Source organism: Panulirus ornatus, chromosome 12 (assembly GCF_036320965.1).
Source record: "Panulirus ornatus isolate Po-2019 chromosome 12, ASM3632096v1, whole genome shotgun sequence".
Lineage (NCBI taxonomy): Eukaryota > Metazoa > Arthropoda > Malacostraca > Decapoda > Palinuridae > Panulirus > Panulirus ornatus.
This window is the reverse complement of record NC_092235.1, coordinates 28,566,498-28,588,175: the sequence shown is the minus strand read 5'-3', so window position 1 is coordinate 28,588,175 and position 21,678 is coordinate 28,566,498. Positions and strand designations below refer to the sequence as shown.

Genomic DNA, 21,678 nt, shown 5'->3' with positions numbered 1-21,678 from the left:
GAAATGTGAAATGTAGTGATAAGGGCTTTAGGTGCAGCTGAAGTGGAATTTGGGATGGGATAGTCTGAGGGTTACTGGAAGGGAGAGGAGGGTGCAATAGGGTACCTGTGACACCTGCAGAATTATCTATACTCTGTTGATCATCTTTAATGTTTCCTCCAGACATATTGAAATGCCTAGACATACTTTAGATGCAGTAGAATGGTAGCAGTGAACATAATGGTATTTTGTTGTGACCGTAAAGTATGCATGATAAGTACGCACCTTAAATTATTTTGATATAATTTATTATTAAAAATGAGTGTAATTTGTGACTTGAGAAATAAGGAATTTTAAAAATTTATTTATCAAATTTGTTACAAGTCAAAGCATATTTTTTCAAATTGATACAATGTACCCTAATTCTAAAGTGTCAAGTCTGAAATGCTGCTAGCTGAATTTTCATAACTTGAAGCCCCTGTATATAATTTTCAGCTAAAAATTGATGTAGCACCTTAATATTCTCAAGATTTAGATGACAGTCATGGTGCTGTTGGTTTTAGGGATGTATTAAGTTATTCTGTTCTCTTCCTTGGGGCTGGTTGATCATAAGCTGCAGAAAAAAACTGCAGACAGATCTGACCTTAAGTGGGTACCACAACCCAAAATTGGTAATTTTCTTTAAAGGAATGATAATGGTATCAAGAAAATAAAATGGATTAGGGAAAATAAGGTGAATATATGTATTTTGATGTTTTCTTCACTTTTATTCACCATATCCTGCAATAGCAAAGTGAAACATGGAGCAAATAAACAATAGCCTCATTTGCTCACATCTGCTTTAGCTGTCATGTATAATACACCAAAACCAGAGCCCCCATTTACAGTGAATCCCCCACAGAACTTTTGTGGTTTCTCCTGACTGCTGCATGTGCCTTGAATCAGACCATTAACAACATGTTGCCCTCAGTATACCACAACACTTCAGTTTGTCCTATTCAGTGCATGCCTCTCGGCCACCAGAATGTTCAGTCCTCAGAAACTCAAAGCTTCTGTGACTCTATCCTTCCATCTTATGGGTTGTCCCTCTCCCATTGGTCTCCACTTTTGATGCATGTATCTTTCTAGTCAGTATCTCTTTGCTCATCCCTTCCATATGTCCGAACCATTTCTGGACACTCATCAGCTATCTCAGTCATCTTTCTTTTCTTTCATGCTATTCGCCATTTCCCGCATTAGCAAGGTAGCGCTAAGGACAGAGGAATGGGCCTTTGAGAGAATATCCTCACCTGGTCCCCTTCTCTGTTCCTTCTTTTGGAAAATTAAAAGTCATACTTTGCAAAATACCACAATTGTTTAACACTGTCTTTTGCTACATGATCAGGCCTCCTCATACCATGTACCACATTGTTCCCATTTGTTTAATTTCCAGTACTCAACCCTCCAGTTCTTTTGCATTCCCAAGACTTGCATTCATGTAACTGTTAGGATTCTTCTTAGGTGTATTACATCTGTATATACCTAAGGTATTGTTTTCATAGTAATGTAGAAAATTATAAGATATGGATGTACAAGAAATCAGGAAACAAGTAAACCTGCTTTGATATGAATGACAGTAAAGCAGCAGCTGTGGATGGGGCCACGTGTTAGTTGTTAAAGAAATAGCCTGTAATATAGTTGATGATATGTGTATCACCTTTTTTAACACTGTCTTTAGTCACATAATCCCCTTAAAAGACAGAATAAGGAAAGAACCTTAATTTCATCAGTGGGTTACCCTGGAACTCACCAATTGGTCTTTTGTGCCAAATCCGTTGCATGTGGTGCTCCAGTCTCTCTCTCTCTCTCTCCCCACACACAGAAAACTAGACCTTACAAACGATATTGTCTCAAGAGAGAGTGGTGCAGCACTGCAAGCCTCACTCCTCAACAAGGACACAATGGTTGCGGAAGTGTGAAGGGAAAAAATAGAAACTAAGAACGGAGAGTGTCCTGTTGAGGGGGTGTGGGGTGAAGGGCGCCGTCTCCTTGGGTCACAAATGTCAACACCACAAACCCTGGCTCTCCCACATGCATTCACTACATGTAACCACTGATTCCTAACATTACCTGTGGACATAAATCGTCAGCCTACCCTTGTATTCCCTATGGAGCACCTGGTGAACAGAAAAAAAGGTAAGAGAGGAAACGTGGCATTGGTATGGAGTGGGGGGGGTGGGGTCCGAAGGCCTTTCCAAAAGGCTATGTACAAGTGTCCGGAATGGGAGTCACAAGGGCTGGGGAACACCATTAGCCAACTGGACTCGACCGTCATGATTGTAAACAACGTGTGAACATAACGAAAGATAAGAGCAATGCGAAGGTGTTCAGCCTCTATTGGGATGGTGGAGCTTGTAAGAATATAAATGGAGGGGATTTTTTTTTGGGGGGGGGGATTTTAATACGTTTGAAGAAAGTCGCTGAGTATTGAATCATAAGGATGTAATGGTCTTCAGGTCTGGATAAATATTCAAATATAAATTATAGAAATAAGTTTGTAAGATTTTGGACTTGACAAACCAGCAACAAAAAAAAAAAAAAATTGATGCATTACAACTAACGGTCGTGTTAGGTGTTTGGGTCATTACGACTACCACATCACTTGATGCAGAATGATCAGCTGGTTCAACTGTTGCGGTCATAGGCGGCGTATCCATGCTCAAGGAATAAAATTGTCCTTCCATAAATTACTCGTACATATTTTCATATTGCTGATCAGGAAAAAAAGTACCGGTAAAATACAATCACATTATTACTCGATAGATATTATAATTCTTTCGCAGGTGTACAGGCTGAAGGATAAGGTACAGTCCTGCTGGTGTACAGGCTGAAGGATAAGGTACAGTCCTGCTGGTGTACAGGCTGAAGGACAGGGTACAGTCCTGCTGGTGTACAGGCTGAAGGATAAGGTACAGTCCTGTTGGTGTACAGGCTGAAGGACAGGGTACAGTCCTGCTGGTGTACAGGCTGAAGGACAGGGTACAGTACTGCTGGTGTACAGGCTGAAGGACAGGGTACAGTCCTGCTGGTGTACAGGCTGAAGGACAGGGTACAGTCCTGCTGGTGTACAGGCTGAAGTACAGGGTACAGTCCTGCTGGTGTACAGGCTGAAGGACAGGGTACAGTATTGCTGGTGTACAGGCTGAAGGACAGGGTACAGTACTGCTGGTGTACAGGCTGAAGGACAGGGTACAGTACTGCTGGTGTACAGGCTGAAGGACAGGGTACAGTACTGCTGGTGTACAGGCTGAAGGACAGGGTACAGTACTGCTGGTGTACAGGCTGAAGGACAGGGTATGGTCCTGCTGGTGTACGGACTGAGGGGTAGACGTGTGGTACAGGACACTGTCCCTCCTGGCTATACTGTGGCCGAGGAAAATGTAGTGAGAAGTTACCGTCAGTAGTTGATATGAGTCAGTGATCAAGGATATGCTGGAGATAACAGATGATAATGAAAGATTACGATGTTGTGCAGAACGTAAGACTGCCGTAACGTAGTCGATCCGTGGTCTGGTGTGACATAAAACTGGTGTGGCTTTGTCCAGAGTAATACTGTTGTCTAGCATCATCCTAAAGAACCAACGAAACAAGAATTAGAAAGTATAGTGTGATACTGCATGTCTGATGATAACGTGCCTCAATGACTAAATTGCCGGAAACGGCTGAAATCAATGAGGTACTTTCTGAAGCACAAACGGGAGAGGTATATCACCTGTGTGAGACCACTAGAAGGTGGTATGATTACGAACTCACACTCTGAACTATCCCGGAACGACAGTCACCGGAAACTATAAGATCCTTCCTCTGAGATCCAGAGATGCGATTTGCACGATAAAAGAGAATTCCTTAAACATTTGAGGCCCGAGACGCCTCAGCGGCTTGTCTTTCAAGCATCAGAAACACACTTCCCTGGACAAGTTTTACAAAATGTACCATACCAGCTAGGCTTTGGGGGCTACAGGGGTCAGAGGACTGCGGCTTCCAACAGCTTGGTCGACCAACGACCTAACCCAGCAGCTTGCACCCAGCCCGAGGTGTGAGGGTAGAAGACCCTTGAAGACTACTTCAGGGGTATTCCAGTGGTTAGGTTAAGCCCGAAGTAGGGAATGTGGATGGCCGGGGATGGCCTAGCTCACACCCACCCCCGACCCTCTACTGCTTACCAAAAAACTACCAGAATTTTGCAGACAAATCCAGCCTTTTCTTGTCCGCTTGATTACAAGTAACACAAATGACAGTTATTAGTACATTACCTTGTCAGGATAATGTTATTTTTATCAATGAAATTACTGTGACATGGCACCAACCACAACGGCCTGACACCCACGACATTCCCATCATATATATATATTTCTTTCTTTCAAACTATTCGCCATTTCCCGCGTTAGCAAGGTAGCGTTAAGAACAGAGGACTGGGCCTCTGAGGGAATATCCTCACCTGGCCCCCTTCTCTGTTCCTTCTTTTGGAAAATTAACAAAAAAACAAGAGGGGAGGATTTCCAGCGCCCCGCTCCCTCCCCTTTTAGTCACCTTCTACGACACGCAGGGAATACGTGGGAAGTATTCTTTCTCCCCTATCCCCAGGGATAATATATATATATATATATATATATATATATATATATATATATATATATATATATATATATATATATCCCTAGGGATTGGAAAGGAAGAACACTACCCACATCTCTCCTACATGACGAAAGGGTAACTAAGATGGGCGGGACGGGGACTGGAAGTCCTTCCCTCCTGTATTACCTACCAAATCTAGGGACAAAGGATTGAACCAAATCAAGATCTTTTCCGGTAAGGCTCATTCATTTGTTCTGGACGTTACCTCACTGACGCGCGAAATAGGGAACATATTTGGAAAAAAATTCATATATGCGGTGTAAACAAGAGTTGTCACGGGCAACAGCAAGACGTAACGTTCCGTTAGATAACTGGCAGTTTCCTGGACGGTAAACAAGCGGTGCGGTGAGAACTAGTAACTGCTGGAGGTGGTGTACAAAGTCTCATCTATATTAAGGTTGTTGGTTTTGTGAGGTGAGGCACTGCCGGTTGACTTCCGCCACAATTACAATTGGGCAATGAGAAACAATTTCGCCCATTTAAAGTTACTGCAGTTAGGAACTATCGGACGCATAGCCAGCCTAATGTAATTGCAATTTATGTCCTTGCTCAATACGAATGTAATATTGAGCCTTAGAGACAAAGGCAGAGCATTGTGCCGTGTAACTCTTTACGTCAAGAAACAAATAACTTTGGCCATACCATGGTGGAACAAGATTTTAATTTCTTGAATGTTATAAGCTCCGGATAACATCAACCAATGTAGAACGTATCTTTATCAGTATTTCGATGATTGAAGCAAATTAAACAAGTAGGAGTCAATGTTCATAAAGGGATAATGAAAGGTACATCAAAATGGTGATAGTAAGGTTTCGGTCGTATCCCCTACAAAGAAAGCGGCAGTGCGCATGCGCCGCTTGTGTGTGTGTGGCTCAGTGCATGTTTGGAAGTGATGGTGTGAAGACGTACTGCAATCTTTCCTGGATTACTGCCACATAAAGTGTTCTTTTTACTTTTTCCGCGGAAGCCACAATGAGGATTTATATCGTCATCGGATGTATGGCCTTATTAGGACCCATTTCTCAACATAAGGTACGTCCGCTTACCTCTTGAGAATGCTGCATTCCTAAAGTTAAAAGTTTGTGGTGTAGGTGAAGGCAAGAGTCAAGTAGGCGGCGGGTCCTGCCGCCCTACTGCCTCGCTGGACACACTCACACCAGTTGTATCTGTCATACCAGACCACTACCGTTGCCACTCTTCACTCATATACCCATGTCTTATCCCAGCAGGAGCCACGCCAGTGAAATTTAAGGGCTAGTGTTTAGTGTACACACTGGGTAGTGTGGGAGGTGACGCTAGTGTCATGGTTACACCAGAATCATGCCTGTCACACTGCTTTAGTACCAGTATCAGTCCTACCACACAACCCTAGCACCAGTATCAGGCTTGTCACACTGCCTCAGTACTAGTATCAGGCCTGTCACACTGCCTCAGTACCAGTACTTGTCCTACCACACAACCCTGGTACCACTGTCACACTACCTCAGTACTAGGACCAGGCCTGTCATACTAACGTAGTACCAGACCTGCCACGCTTCCCCAGTACAAGACCTGCCACAGGCCTGCCGTATTGCCCTATTACCAGGCCAATCAAACATCCTAAATATCAGCACCTGTTCTGCCTCTACCTACCCTAATACCAGCACTAGTCATACCACACTACCCTGTTACCAGCACCAGGCCTGCCACACTACCGTGGCAGTTCTAAAGAGGCAAATTGACTTTCATAGAAGTGAACAGTGTTTGTTATAAGCCATGGCACCATGGTTGAAGGCGGGAAGACCTTGCCTCTCCTAGTTGGCTCTGGCCACTATAATACGAGTGCTGCTCAGGTTCTTGAGAACATTGATAATTGATAATGTGATCTACACGGGAGGCATCTGGTAAGTGTGACCATAGCACATAAAATGCCTCAGTTTGGAATAACTGGAGAAAATGAAAGATTGATTTACAACTTTTTAACTGACAGATCACGTTTTCGTAAACCAGAACTCCATGTTTAAAAGATGAGTGTCCCAAGTAACGGGACTTAACCCTTCCTGGTTCCTCACTCTTATGTCAGACATTAGCGCGAACACGCGTTACACATGACAACACCGAGATAAGCAGCATAATTTCATCTGTAGAGGTTGCCTAAAGGCGACAAAATGAGTCTACCACTGGACAACCGAGAACGACGTGCTTTTCATTGGGGATAATATTCAGGCCGTCCGGTGTGGGGAAAACGAAGGAATGAGAACATTACAGAACACTGGACGCACAGACACTGTCATATCTCGATCCAACAACGTGAAGGATCTCGCAGTAATAATGTCTGGCGACCTTACCTTCAGCGACCACATCAAAGCAACAGTTGTCTCATCCAGAAGGATGGAGGGATGGATCCTGTTGACTTTCAAGGGAAGGCAGGAAGAATCATTGTTATCACTCTTCAAGGCGCTAATTCCCTCACGACCAGGGTAATGGCTGTGTGCTGGCATCACCTTTCAAGGCCGATGAAATTGCTGAGTTAGAAAGTGTTCAGAGAACTTTAACGGTCTATACTGACGCGGTAAAGAAACTGAATTTCTGGGATTGTTGAAATCGCGAAGGCCTAGTTTCTGTTATGCAGACGGGAGAGGTCTGTCATGATGCACACTTGGGAAGTTAAAGGCGTCATGGACATGCACCTACACTCGCACATAAATTCCAACTGGTACAGCAAGCCTGACTTACTCTGTATAATATTACTTCTAAAGCCAGAAAACAGGTTATGAACAGAGATAGAACTCCCTAACATTTGGGTCTAAGACTTCCCAACAAATTGCTTACAGTCATGAGAAACACCATAGGATGCACCACGCAGGCAAGTGTAAGGTCCCGGACAAATCATTACAAAGTGCACCACACAAGCCAGGCTGCAGGCCGCCCATCCACCCACCAGCTTGGTCAACGAACTACCCAACCCAGCAGCCTGGGCTCTTGCGGTAGAAGACCCCTGAAAACTGCTGGAAGGCATCATGCGCACCTTGGAAGTTGCTGTAGGTCTCTTGTGAGTTGATGTAGTACGACGATGCATGGCAGATGTACCAGGCCGCACGGTTAGGATAGCAGCCGTATTTCCCGTCGACACGGCACTCGTAACCTAACCACTGTCATCATTGCCAAGACAGAACAGCCTGGCACAAATGTTCGTAACTCCTTCATTGCGAAATTTGAATGTATAGCCTGGCCCTGGTGTGGGCCCCAGAAGTTTCATCAGAACCATTTGAGGAAATGTTTATGTTCATGTAGGCACAGACGAAGGCTCTCTCCTCCCTCCCTCGTCCCCCTGTTGGTCGTCCTGCCCTGCCCAGCCTCCTCCACCGAACGTGTGGCACAAGCCATCATCATTATACTCTACCGTCTCACATGACTTCCTCACCTACACTTGAGTAACGACTTTACACCTGTCTGGACCAGTGTGTATCATATAGTGCATTAGTCAGACACCTGTCATGGGACACACAGGTGTGTACCATCCCGTACCGCACATCTGTCATCGTCTGGAAAGGTGTTTACCATACGTTAGATAGTGTTTACTTCATTATCGTAGACCCTCGTATGTTTTTGTCGTATTTCAAGATGTTTTATTGCAAGGTGATGTTGTTGTTGTGTTTCAGGTGTTGTTGTTGTTGCTTGATTAATTTTTCTTGTTTGTTGGTATGCTTCGGGCGAGGTACATTGTTCTCGACACATAATTTTGCTGCTCTACCTAGATTATCACGTGTTTCTCCTCTTACCTATCATGAACTCCCTCTTACCTATCATGAACTCCCTCTTACCTATCATGAACTCCCTCTTACCTATCATGAACTCATGTGTTTGAACTCGGGAATTTTCCTTGGTAGATATTTCTCAATTTTCTTAACCTTGATTATATATTTATACCTCTTTGTTGTGTAAGTGTACGACACTTCTTTCTTGTGTAAGTGTACGACACTTCTTTCTTGTGTAAGTGTACGACACTTCTTTCTTGTGTAAGTGTACGACACTTCTTTCTTGTGTAAGTGTACGACACTGTATTATGGATTGCCTGTCTGTCTGTCCTAGTGGAAGGCGTTGTCACACCATTTGCCTGGGTAGTACGTTGCTGTCTTGCTGTGTCGTAGTTATGATGACTCCTACATATTTCACACCTGGTAGATCATTGTATGGCATTACACCTGTTATGTTAGTATGACACTGGAGTGTGCGTGTGTGTGTGTGTGTGTGAGTGTGTGTGTGTGTGTGTGAGTGTGTGTGTGTGAGTGTGTGTGTGTGTGTGTGTGTGTGTGTGTGAGTGTGTGTGTGTGTGTGTTACATATAATGAGAGAAGGTAGTACACCAACCTTCCCTCTGGTTGAGTCTTTAGCTCCACAGGTCAGGTTGGGTCAGGGCGGGGCCACTTAAGATTGCCCAAGTCATATGTCAGGTTAGCACAGCCAATATATTATGTAACACCAGGATCCTTTTCTGGTGCTCCTGCTGCTTCAAGGCTACGCGGGAGCAGGGCAAGGCAGGCTCCTTTGGGGGCGAGAGTGATATATGAGTCAGTCAGGGGGAGGGGAGGTATGTAGAGTGGAATGAGTGATAGATCAGGGTTAGTGGAGGGGAAGGTAGACTGATGCTACTGGTGTTGACAGAGGCGTTTCAGTCCTCACTAGCGCCAGGGCTTGGCTACGCATCATGATGCTCTGCGTCACCACAGGTGCCTACTTGTCCGAAGGTCACGATAACAGATTTACTCTAATCCCTGAGGGACGAGGAGCAGCCATGAGTAGTGCGTGGAGGGCACCGCCAGGGTTTGTGTTGCTCATGATAAAGAACGTCATAAGACTTGCTAGTGTTGACGACAGAGACCGACCTACGTTGTGCCACGACACAGCTGCTCACTACCAACGGTTGGTTACCTTCCTCAGCCACACCAGTGCACACCCACACCCAGCTTTCACCGTGGAGGGGTGGGGGGAGCGTCGTATTTTTGCTGGAGGGAGTGTCAGAAAAATACAGATGTACAGTTTCAGTGGGAACAGGCCCTGGTCACGAGCAGTGTTACAGAGAGACAACTTGCTACAACTTTATCAGTTGGGAAATATAGAGTGGAATGTGGGAGGAAGTGATCATGGTTAAGACCCAGCTGCAAGATTGAACACTGACACCACGTGACCTGTGCCATCACACACAACGCTAGGGGGTCAGGTAGCCCCACTCACAACCACCCTATCTTCACGTAGTCCGAAGTTGTAAAATGTAAAACATTATTTATCAGCGTATGAATGTGTGTATATGTATATGTATGTGTATGTTGATATGCATGTGCATGTATATGTGCTTGTATGGACGTTCATGTACGAACTCAGTACTTATTGGGGCAAGGTCGCAAGTAACATATAGATGTTACAAATACTATACTGATCCTCGTCTTTGCAAGGACGTTAGATTTGTTAAGTTGCACAACTCAGGATAATACTGTCTGAAAGTTATGGGATTGAATTAAAGACCAGCATCACATTAGATCTACTTATAATGAAAGAATCTAAGTGTACAGAGATAAGCATATAAATCAGGCATGAATCATTTACGTTAACACTGAACATGAGTTTATTCGATGACGCGGGAAGCGGCGATCAAGTATGATTATATATATATATATATATATATATATATATATATATATATATATATATATATATATACACACACACACACACGAACAAAGTGCACATGAACGTGTACCTTCATAGAACATACAAACCTCCAACAGCGAGGATCGAACCCGGAACCCCTGTGCAACAGGCGGGAGCGCTACTGCCAGGCCATGATCGCCCCAAATAGAGAAATGACTATTGGAATACTATAAATTGATGAAGAGTAATGAAGGAACAGTAAACAATCAGTCAGGGAGAGGGGATAATTAGGAAAGTCCCTCAATGCACGTCGACCTGGTCGGGAAACGGGTCGACCTGGTCGGGAAACGGGTCGACTTGGTCGGGCAGCGAGTCGACCGGGTCGGGTATCGGGTCGACCTGGTCGGGTTGCGGGTCGATGTGGTCGGGCAGCGAGTCGACCTGGTCGGTAGCGGGTCGACCGGGTCGGGTAGCAAATCGACCCTGGTCGGGTAGCGGGTCGACCGGGTCGGGTAGCAGGCAACCTCTGCAGTGTAGAGAACGTGAGTGTTTTAATTATTCAATTATTCTTTTTGAGGAAGATCATGTGACATGTTAAGCATCATTGTGTACACTCCTTCTGTCTTGCGCTGCATCACTCCCTCCACTCATCTCTCATGGATACCAACAATATACATATATATATATATATATATATATATATATATATATATATATATATATATATATATATCTCGCGGTTTGTCATATAATTGGTTATCATGTTTAGCGTGTCAAGCATTTTCTTCGTGTCATTGTGGATAATATGTGTAGCTATGTTTGTGATTGCTGGAGTTCTTTGTTGAGGGAATGGTGACTAGGGCCTGCTTAATGTTGTTGTTGTTGTGCGCGTGTAGAGCTGAGGTCAGTGTAGATCATAAGGTTTCTTACTGTTGGTCTGGAGGGAATTAGGTCAGTGTACACCAGAGATGGTTGTGTACATTGTACCTGCCAGATCGCAACCCTTTAAAAGCTGTTGTCCCAGTTAGTGTTAGAAAGTTCATGATTGACCTTTTCTCAGAGGTCATGGTAGCGTTGGGACCAACTCTGTCCCAGCAGGGTCCCGGGCTCCAGGATCACGCTGGGAGGTGCTGCCTGCCAGCCACCATCGTAAGTGTCGTCTTCCGCTGTGTGCAAAGGTTTATTCTGGTATGGGGACACCACTTGTGTGGGTGCCCACTGCTGCTGTGAGGTACACTGTACATCATCACGTGTGGGTGCCCACTGCTGCTGTGAGGTACACTGTACATCATCACGTGTGGGTGCCCACTGCTGCTGTGAGGTACACTGTACATCATCACGTGTGGGTGCCCACTGCTGCTGTGAGGTACACTGTACATCATCACGTGTGGGTGCCCACTGCTGCTGTGAGGTACACTGTACATCATCACGTGTGGGTGCCCACTGCTGCTGTGAGGTACACTGTACATCATCACGTGTGGGTGCCCACTGCTGCTGTGAGGTACACTGTACATCATCACGTGTGGGTGCCCACTGCTGCTGTGAGGTACACTGTACATCATCACGTGTGGGTGCCCTCCGCCGCCATGATGGATGGTACCCAGGCTGTGGTCAGCCACATCACCCGTGTCAGCCAGCTGGCCAAGTATGGGGAGGGCTGGGCTCGTGCACCCACCTCCCGCACATTCCTGTCAGTCCTACCATTACTGAATCATTCTCTCTCTCTCTCTCTCTCTCTCTCTCTCTCTCTCTCTCTCTCTCTCTCTCTCTCTCTCTCTCTCTCTATATATATATATATATATATATATATATATATATATATATATTGTATTTGTGTCGGTAAGTATGTAGTAGTGTGTGTTAAGTATCATATGACTGCAGTAGTTAGTAAAGTTGTGAATAATAAGAGTTTGTGAAAGTGTTGTGAGTTGGTGTTTGTATGGAGTGACGGTGGGCCTGATGATGCATCATCTGTCTGGCTGCCTCGTTGTAAAATTATTGTACCAAATAGTAATACTTGAATATCGTGGTTACCTGGTACCTTCTGCGGCTTCCTGGTACCTCACGTAGCTACCTGGTACCTCCTGTGGCCACCTGGTAACTTGTGTGGCCTCTGTATTGTTATACTATTCATAAAAACACAATAAATGTGTTGAGACTTTTGATGTGTTGTATGTCAATAGATTACTGGGTATTTTTCCCCTTAACATGAGGCTGGTGACGGATATTGAACAAGGTTTATCAGTAATGAATGAACTCTACTTCACTACACATGTGTGTGTTACTCTCAGAAGGTTCAGTAAAGCGGTGACTGAACGCTGGCAACATTGGACGTGGCTTACTCTCCCTGGCTCTCCAGCTGAGGGTTCTCCCTGTTTTTTGCCCCGCCCTCCCCATCTTTGACATTCGTGGCTACATGTGTGTGTGTGTGTGTGTCTGTATGCTTTGTCTATTACAGTATGAATACATATGTACATATTTGTATAGCCATGTGTGTTTGTGTGTATATTCTTTTGTAGCGTATTTGTGTACGTGTTTGTTTGTCTGTAAATAAGGCTGTGGAGGGCACTGGGAGGGACCCATACTCACGCGGGGCCATCATGATTGTTGAACTTTGTCAGTCACACAACTTTCCATACTGTCATCACACACACACTTGCAGTACAGAGATTTTTTCATTGACCCATTACTGCCATAAGATAAACAAAGAAGTTTTTATCTTTTCCAACACATTGTAACGTACTTTCTGGAAATGGTTTCTGGCTCTGTTGCAGTTTTCCAATCATTGGTCACTCAGGCTGGTTGAGACAATCTCATGGATGCCGTCAACCATTCTTTCACAGGAGTGTGTGTGTGTGTGTGTGTGTGTGTGTGTGTGTGTGTGTGTCATTACAGTTTGTGTCACGGGCTAAGAATACACCATGGTGAAGTTTTCCCGGGTCTTCACCCCTGACACCCCGGGCTGGGCCCAGGCTGCTGGGCTGGGTCGTTGGTCCACCAAGCTGTTGGAAGCCGCAGCCCACATAGTCCCCACAGCCTGGCTGGTGTGACACACTCTGGGGACTCGTCCAATGCACTTGTCTGCCGTGCAGCATCCCAGGCTGTTGTGTCCTGGTGATGGTAGATGGCCAGGAAGTGTTCCACAGTCTTGACCAACGCAAGTTTAAGATGTTCTCTCTGGCAGCATATGGCAACTTTGGATTTCCGAGGTAAAGTCTTCCATGCCCGTAGTGCCACTAGCATGTTATATCCCGATGTAAGTTGGGAACCACATCTTCCAGGATTCTCCAGGACCAGATGATAATCTCCATCTCCCGCTCTGCTGCAGGGAGGACACACTCAAGGATCTCTGAACACTTTCTGATTCTACAGTTGCACAACGCCTGTTAAACTGCAATGTTCAATTCATGAAAGAATTAGTGACTTTAATGTTATCATCATTGGATTTTCTTACTTGTGTTGAAGGTCGGCAGGATCCAGCCTGCTGCACGTGACAGCCGTTGTGATGATGGCTGAAGGTTACGTTGTCACACATCATTGCTCGGGTCTTTCACATTATGCCACTGATTACGTAACGTCTATGTCTGTTACGGGAACGTAACACTGGTCAAGTACTCGACAGTCGGAGAGTACGCCATGTCTTGACTCCTGTACACACACACACACACACACACACACACACACACACAAGGCAGTTACCCATTTATCGACCAATCCCGTTGGGAGGATGAGAACTTAGGTTGGATGTAGGCCGACAGCCACGAGCACGATTCGAATCCATACAGATCCGACTCCGAGCTGACCTGTGCTAACTTACGGTTAGTAATGCTGACCACTACACCACGGAGACCCTTACTATGTGTGTGTGTGTGTGTGTGTGTGTGTGTGTGTGTGTGTGTGTGTACACCAGTATATATGTACATTGGGAAGAGTGTAGCTTGTACACCTACATTGTATGTGAACATTGGGGTGAGTGTAGGTTGGAGGTGGACGTCTCCCTACATTGGAGTACGACAAGTAGTAAAGATGTTGGTCAAGATGTGTGACATAGAGTGTGGCTGAGGCAGGTTAACAGGTGGATATAGTGTCCGTCATGAAGGAAGTCTTATTCATTAATATTTCCAAGTGGTCTAGGTTATCTGGCCATCACCTCTGACCTTTCCTCTCTTCCTCAAGCCAAACTGAAATGAATAAATAGAATTACCAAGTTTTTGTTCCCCAGTTAGTGGAGTACATACCTCGCTTCACAACTTGGCCGAGTCATTCAGATTTATGTGTTGTAGGTTGTGGCAGTGTTGTACATCAGGGAAATCAGTACATTTTTCTGTGGTTATTGTGGCGGTCACCCAGCCATACCAGAGTGAGGGTGGTGGAGGAGGAGGTGTGGTGTATCGTAAGTGTTCACATGATGATGATGAGTGTGTGTGTGTGTGTGTGTGTGTGTGTGTGTGTGTGTGTGTGTGAGGGGTGATTGTATGCTGCGTCTTGCTGTGTGCATGCCATTCATGGGAGGCACGCTCCCGTCGGCAGGGGTACAGACCCTGCTGGCCGACCTGCCTGCAGTATACCCTCCTCAGTGCTCCTCTCTCTCACATCATCAACAACAGTCGGGTTCAAGTCTCCGGAGGAAACATACGAATGTTTACCTTTCTCTGAATATCACTTGTGTGGTAGTGTCCAGTTTCAGGTGCCACAATACATACTGACACACATGTTACACCTCACCATGTCTTGTCCTCGACCCGGGCACCTCCTCACGTGATGTACAACACCAGGTCTGGAAGCTGTGGCTCTCCACCTCTCGTACACTTCGGGGTTCCTCTAACCCCCCCCCCCCCCAGCTCGGGACAGGGGGCCCAAGATAGTGAGCCGGGTCGTTGGTCGACCAACCTGTTGACAGCCGCTGGCCGCAGGGTCACGTGACCGCCATCGCCTGGTTGGTCTGGTACACCATTTAAATACACAACTGCCAGAACCATTTATCTTTGTAGAAGGTGTTGTATATCATCATGGGGTTGTAGAAGGTGTTGTATATCATCATGGGGTTGTAGAAGGTGTTGTATATCATCATGGGGTTGTAGAAGGTGTTGTATATCATCATGGGGTTGTAGAAGGTGTTGTATATCATCATGGGGTTGTAGAAGGTGTTGTATATCATCATGGGGTTGTAGAAGGTGTTGTATATCATCATGGGGTTGTAGAAGGTGTTGTATATCATCATGGGGTTGTAGAAGGTGTTGTATATCATCATGGGGTTGTAGAAGGTGTTGTATATCATCATGGGGTTGTAGAAGGTGTTGTATATCATCATGGGGTTGTAGAAGGTGTATATCATCAAGGGGTTGTAGAAGGTGTTGTATATCATCATGGGGTTGTAGGTGTATATCATCATGGGGTTGTAGAAGGTGTATATCATCATGGGGTTGTAGAAGGTGTTGTATATCATCATGGGGTTGTAGAAGGTGTATATCATCATGGGGTTGTAGAAGGTGTTGTATATCATCATGGGGTTGTAGAAGGTGTTGTATATCATCATGGGGTTGTAGAAGGTGTTGTATATCATCATGGGGTTGTAGAAGGTGTTGTATATCATCATGGGGTTGTAGAAGGTGTTGTATATCATCATGGGGTTGTAGAAGGTGTTGTTTATCATCATGGGGTTGTAGAAGGTGTTGTATATCATCATGGGGTTGTAGAAGGTGTTGTATATCATCATGGGGTTGTAGAAGGTGTATATCATCAAGGGGTTGTAGAAGGTGTATATCATCATGGGGTTGTAGAAGGTGTATATCATCATGGGGTTGTAGAAGGTGTATATCATCATGGGGTTGTAGAAGGTGTTGTATATCATCATGGGGTTGTAGAAGGTGTTGTATATCATCATGGGGTTGTAGAAGGTGTATATCATCAAGGGGTTGTAGAAGGTGTATATCATCATGGGGTTGTAGAAGGTGTATATCATCATGGGGTTGTAGAAGGTGTATATCATCATGGGGTTGTAGAAGGTGTTGTATATCATCATGGGGTTGTAGGTGTATATCATCAAGGGGTTGTAGAAGGTGTATATCATCATGGGGTTGTAGAAGGTGTATATCATCATGGGGTTTTAGAAGGTGTTGTATATCATCATGGGGTTGTAGAAGGTGTATATCATCATGGGGTTGTAGAAGGTGTATATCATCATGGGGTTGTAGAAGGTGTTGTATATCATCATGGGGTTGTAGAAGGTGTATATCATCATGGGGTTGTAGAAGGTGTATATCATCATGGGGTTGTAGAAGGTGTTGTATATCATCATGGGGTTGTAGAAGGTGTATATCATTATGGGGTTGTAGAAGGTGTATATCATCATGGGGTTGTAGAAGGTGTATATCATCATGGGGTTGTAGAAGGTGTTGTATATCATCATGGGGTTGTAGAAGGTGTTGTATATCATCATGGGGTTGTAGAAGGTGTTGTTTATCGTCATGGGTTTCAGTGTGGGTTCTTCTGGCAGCCAGAATGGAACCAGAAGCATTATACTGTATTAAATCACCTTAATTACCTGTGAAGTATCTTTAACTATCTCCTAGCTTGTTATTACTTTATGACCTTAATTACAGTATGTGTGGTGGTGTGTGACCATGGTGGTCAGGAGGCACACTCCTGCTTCCCATGGTTTGTGTGTATGGTCATCATCATACGAGGATCAACACTTCTAATATCTCGTCTGGTTGAAGTGTGTAGAGCTGTGTGATTCTCTGCCCCGTGTTATTATAACCTGACCACCCACCTCCATACATACAACACTCAGGTCTGCAGCCACCAGCTGCAGCTGCTCATTACTTTCTGCATCATTTTTCTCTGACTCGTCGCGTCTCCCTTCATCCCAGAGATGGCCACAAGTGGAGTAACTTTTTACCATGTCATCTCTCTCTCTCTCTCTCTCTCTCTCTCTCTCTCTCCACTTCTGCTGACATTACCAAGTTCGGTGTTGTGAGGGCTTCACCAGCAGGTGTGGTCAGTAGAGGGAGGTTATGATGGCGTATGACACGTCTGCTCAAGTGCCCAACACGGCAACACTTCACTGTAGGTCAGGGCAGAACATGATGACCCCAGCTGGTGTGACCTGTATCATTGTTACCTGGTGTGACCTGTGTTGTCACTATTGTGACCCCAGCTGGTATGAAGCGGTGGCAGGGCGGGCGGCAGGGTGGCTGGGAGGGCGGCAGGGTGGCAGGGCGGGCGGCGTCATCCTGACCTTAACTTTTACGTTGGTGTTGGAGGGGAGGGGGGGGGGGGCAGGCTGGGGTCCTTTGTTCACCTTGTGATGACCTGTGCCAGGAACTGTTCTTACACACACACACACACACACACACACACACACACACACAGGGGAAACTTGAAAGGTTAGCAGCTTGTGTTTCCTGGTACAACTTTCACTTGGAAACACCTGACCCAACCCCAGCTGACCGGTCGCCCCCCCCCTCACAACCCGGTACCTGCTAACACTGCTCCCTCACAACCCGGTACCTGCTAACACTGCTCCCTCACAACCCGGTACCTGCTAACACTGCCCCTCACAACCCGGTACCTGCTAACACTGCTCCCTCACAACCCGGTACCTGCTAACACTGCCCCTCACAACCCGGTACCTGCTAACACTGCCCCTCACAACCCGGTACCTGCTAACACTGCTCCCTCACAACCCGGTACCTGCTAACACTGCTCCCTCACAACCCGGTACCTGACCTCCCCTCACATCTGAGCACCACCTCCTCATACTGGTCTCTGCTCCCTCACACCGCAACACGTGCCCCTCACACTCCAGTACCAGGTTAGATATGAGGCAGGTCAACAGTCGTGTTGGTACAGCTCTGGTAAGGAGATATTAAACCTGAGAATCATGGACATTGATCACCCGGTACAGCGGAGCGTCTTGTGAACTACCAGTTAAGTAGTTATCTAACCATTGCCTCATTACCGCCTCACACTATGTGTAGCTTCACCACACCAACACACTGGTGAGGAAACGTGGGAATATTTTCACATACATTTCATTATTTTTTTAACACCTTTGATACCTCAGCATAATGCTGAGGTACCCCACTGGTGTGCTGCAGTACAGCATAATGCTGAGGTACCCCACTGGTGTGCTGCAGTACAGCATAATGCTGAGGTACCCCACTGGTGTGCTGCAGTACAGCATAATGCTGAGCTACCCCACTGGTGTGCTGCAGTACAGCATAATGCTGAGGCACCCCACTGGTGTGCTGCAGTACAGCATAATGCTGAAGTACCCCACTGGTGTGCTGCAGTACAGCATAATGCTGAGGTACCCCACTGGTGTGCTGCAGTACAGCATAATGCTGAGGTACCCCACTGGTGTGCTGCAGTACAGCATAATGCTGAGGTACCCCACTGGTGTGCTGCAGTACAGCATAATGCTGAGGTACCCCACTGGAGAACATGGTGTGTGGGGGGGGGATAGTTAGACGGAGTGAAGGTGGCCTTCATTAAATGTCATGTCAACCAAACATTACCATCTTGGGCAAGGTTCATGGTGGCCCCAGCAGCGTGACGGCTCTCCACTGTGGATTGAGGCCACGTGGAGCAACACAACGTGAACACGTTAACGTATGACACACCTGCAGGAGCCTCCCTCACTACAGTCATCATCTCCAGTGGAACTCTCCAGTGGAAACTTGTTCTACCTGAACTATGGAGCCACTGTGAAAGTCAAGTTCCAGAACCCTTCTGCTGTAGGGAGACTCGCGAGTTCTGCTGCTTGTGTGATGTTATCATCAGTCTCGCACACGAACGTGTACACCTGTTACTTAGGTGAGGATGTTAGGTTAGGTTAGGTTAGGTTAGGTTAGGTTAGGTTAGGGAGAGTCGGGCCAGCAACGTGCAGTTGTTAGTGCAAGTAATGACTGTCGTCTTACGTCACCAGGGCACGTGGCTGTTGTATTATCTGTTGTAGACTTGCTTGCTGGTGTCTGTACTTCATAACAAACTGATGGCCAAGATGTGCCATAACACCTGCAGTCGTGAGGTGGGAGACATGTTGTGTGTGCGTCAGGTTTGATCATGACGTGTTGTGTGAACATGACGCTACCTAGTGTTGCTCAGTCTGTCATAATGATGAGCTGCTGTGCTGTGGACTACCTGGTCTGCTCCCGGGCCATTCAAGAAGGAAACAAAAAGATAACCGGCAGAATATGAGAGACGTGGGACGCCATGTGTGAGAAGGACATTGTAGAAGTTGTGGGAGGAGGCATCATGTGTGATGGTAATACCTTCAGTGAACACATCAACAAGTGTATTAACCAGAGGACACGCTGCACACTACTAACCAGAGGACACGCTGCACACTACTAACCAGGGGACACCCTGCACACTACATCAGGGAGGGAACCAAGTGTGAACGTTCACCAATAATGAAACTCCTGCAGAGAACACGGGTGTGTGCTGAGGTCACCTTTCACGACGGGAGAGACTGCGGTTAGAAAGTGTGCAGAGATGTGCACTAACGTTGTCCACAACCCAGACCACTGCTGACGACGGTAAACATGAAGGTTGTAATGACGGGGTCACACCAGGAGAGAAGTGTCATGATGTGGACATGCGAGCACAACACTGCCAGGTTAGGTCGTCACTGTGAGAAACACCATCATGATGGTGGCTGACACACACTAGTTCATCATCATCATCATTATCATCATCATGGCTGACACATAAGACTAGATCATCATCATCATCATCATCATCATCATCATGGCTGACGCACAAGACTGTACATTATGGTCACAAACATGAAAGTGTGGGCAGAGATGATGCCAAATAAACATGTACACATCAGGACCAACAATATGTACAGTAACACCATAATGTATGTACACTGGTTAGAAAGGCTGACTCCCACACCAGAGACAATGTGTGTGTGTGTGTGTGTGTGTGTTACTACATTAACCCATGGATCTGTGTTCTCAACTATCACAAACAACCTCGTTACAACCCTAGCAGTCTGTTGTTCATGTTGTTTGAATTGGGCTGTACTGAGGCAGGATGTGATGGTTAGGTGGGCCTCCTGGCCACGTCCCCCAGCAGTCTAACTGAGCACACGAGCCACACACGACAGCTTCAGGTGTGGGGGTTCGAGTCCCACTTAACCATCATGAAGTATACAGTAGGTAAGATGTACAGTAATGTGTAGTTCAAATGGAGAGAACAACAAGACGAGATAGTAACTGTTCTCCAGTATAATGTGAGGGCCTCCCTGGCGGCCGACCCACGCTGCCCAACAACTTAATCTAAATTGTGGAGCAAATGGCGGAGGCAGGATTTGCATAAGTGAAAAGATTGTACCATTGGCGGCCACATACTGGCCTTGCTACGTGCCTGGCTCCCTCATGATTCACGGGCGGTAACTGCCGTCTTCTGCTTCCTCTCACGTGACTTGGCCTTGCTGAAATGTCACAACATTTCGTAAAGGACAGAATTCTCTCACTTCTTAAACAGTTTCTGTTGTTTTTGTTACGTTTCACCGAAGTTAAGATAAAAACTGACTCTAGAAGGTTACTCATGAATGTTAACCACCACCCACCATCTTGACGTACACATCAGTGACGACACCTCACAACACCATCATTGATGACGTACACATCAGTGACGACACCTCACAACACCATCATTGATGACGTACACATCAGTGACGACACCTCACAACACCATCATTGATGACGTACACATGAGTGACGACACCTCACAACACCATCATTGATGACGTACACATGAGTGACGACACCTCACAACACCATCATTGATGACGTACACATGAGTGACGACACCTCACAACACCATCATTGATGACGTACACATGAGTGACGACACCTCACAACACCATCATTGATGACGTACACATGAGTGACGACACCTCACAACACCATCATTGATGACGTACACATGAGTGACGACACCTCACAACACCATCATTGATGACGTACACATGAGTGACGACACCTCACAACACCATCAGTGATGACGTACACATGAGTGACGACACCTCACAACACCATCAGTGATGATAAACAATTTTAAAACTTACTCATTGCCCAGACGTTGGTAGTACTGCAGACACTTACCTTACTGTAGGGGAGGCTGGCCCTTACCCCAGTCAGCCAGACACTTACTGTAGGGGAGAGTGGACCTTACCCCAGCCAGCTAGAGGTTGTATTGCTGGGGCAACCCCAGGAGTTGGTGTGGTGTGGGCTGGGGTGGTGTGGTGTGGGCTGGGGTGGTGTGGTGTGGTATAGGCTGGGGTGGTGTGGTGTGGGCTGGGGTGGGGTGGTGTGGTGTGGGCTGGGGTGGTGTGGTGTGGGCTGGGGTGGTGTGGTGTGGGGTGAGGTGGTGTGGTGTG

At 46.2% G+C, this 21,678-nt stretch overlaps 1 protein-coding gene across 1 annotated transcript in view; it reads left to right on the top strand.

Moving 5' to 3' along the window:
* Positions 1–5,525: 5,525 nt before the first annotated feature.
* The window catches only part of LOC139751976 (uncharacterized), a 196,863-nt gene continuing 180,710 nt past the window's right edge, over positions 5,526–21,678 (top strand). The window contains exon 1 of the mRNA XM_071667720.1: positions 5,526–5,685. Coding sequence (XP_071523821.1) covers positions 5,626–5,685 — 60 coding nt within the window. The 5' untranslated portion in view covers positions 5,526–5,625. The remainder of the gene's footprint in view (positions 5,686–21,678) is intronic.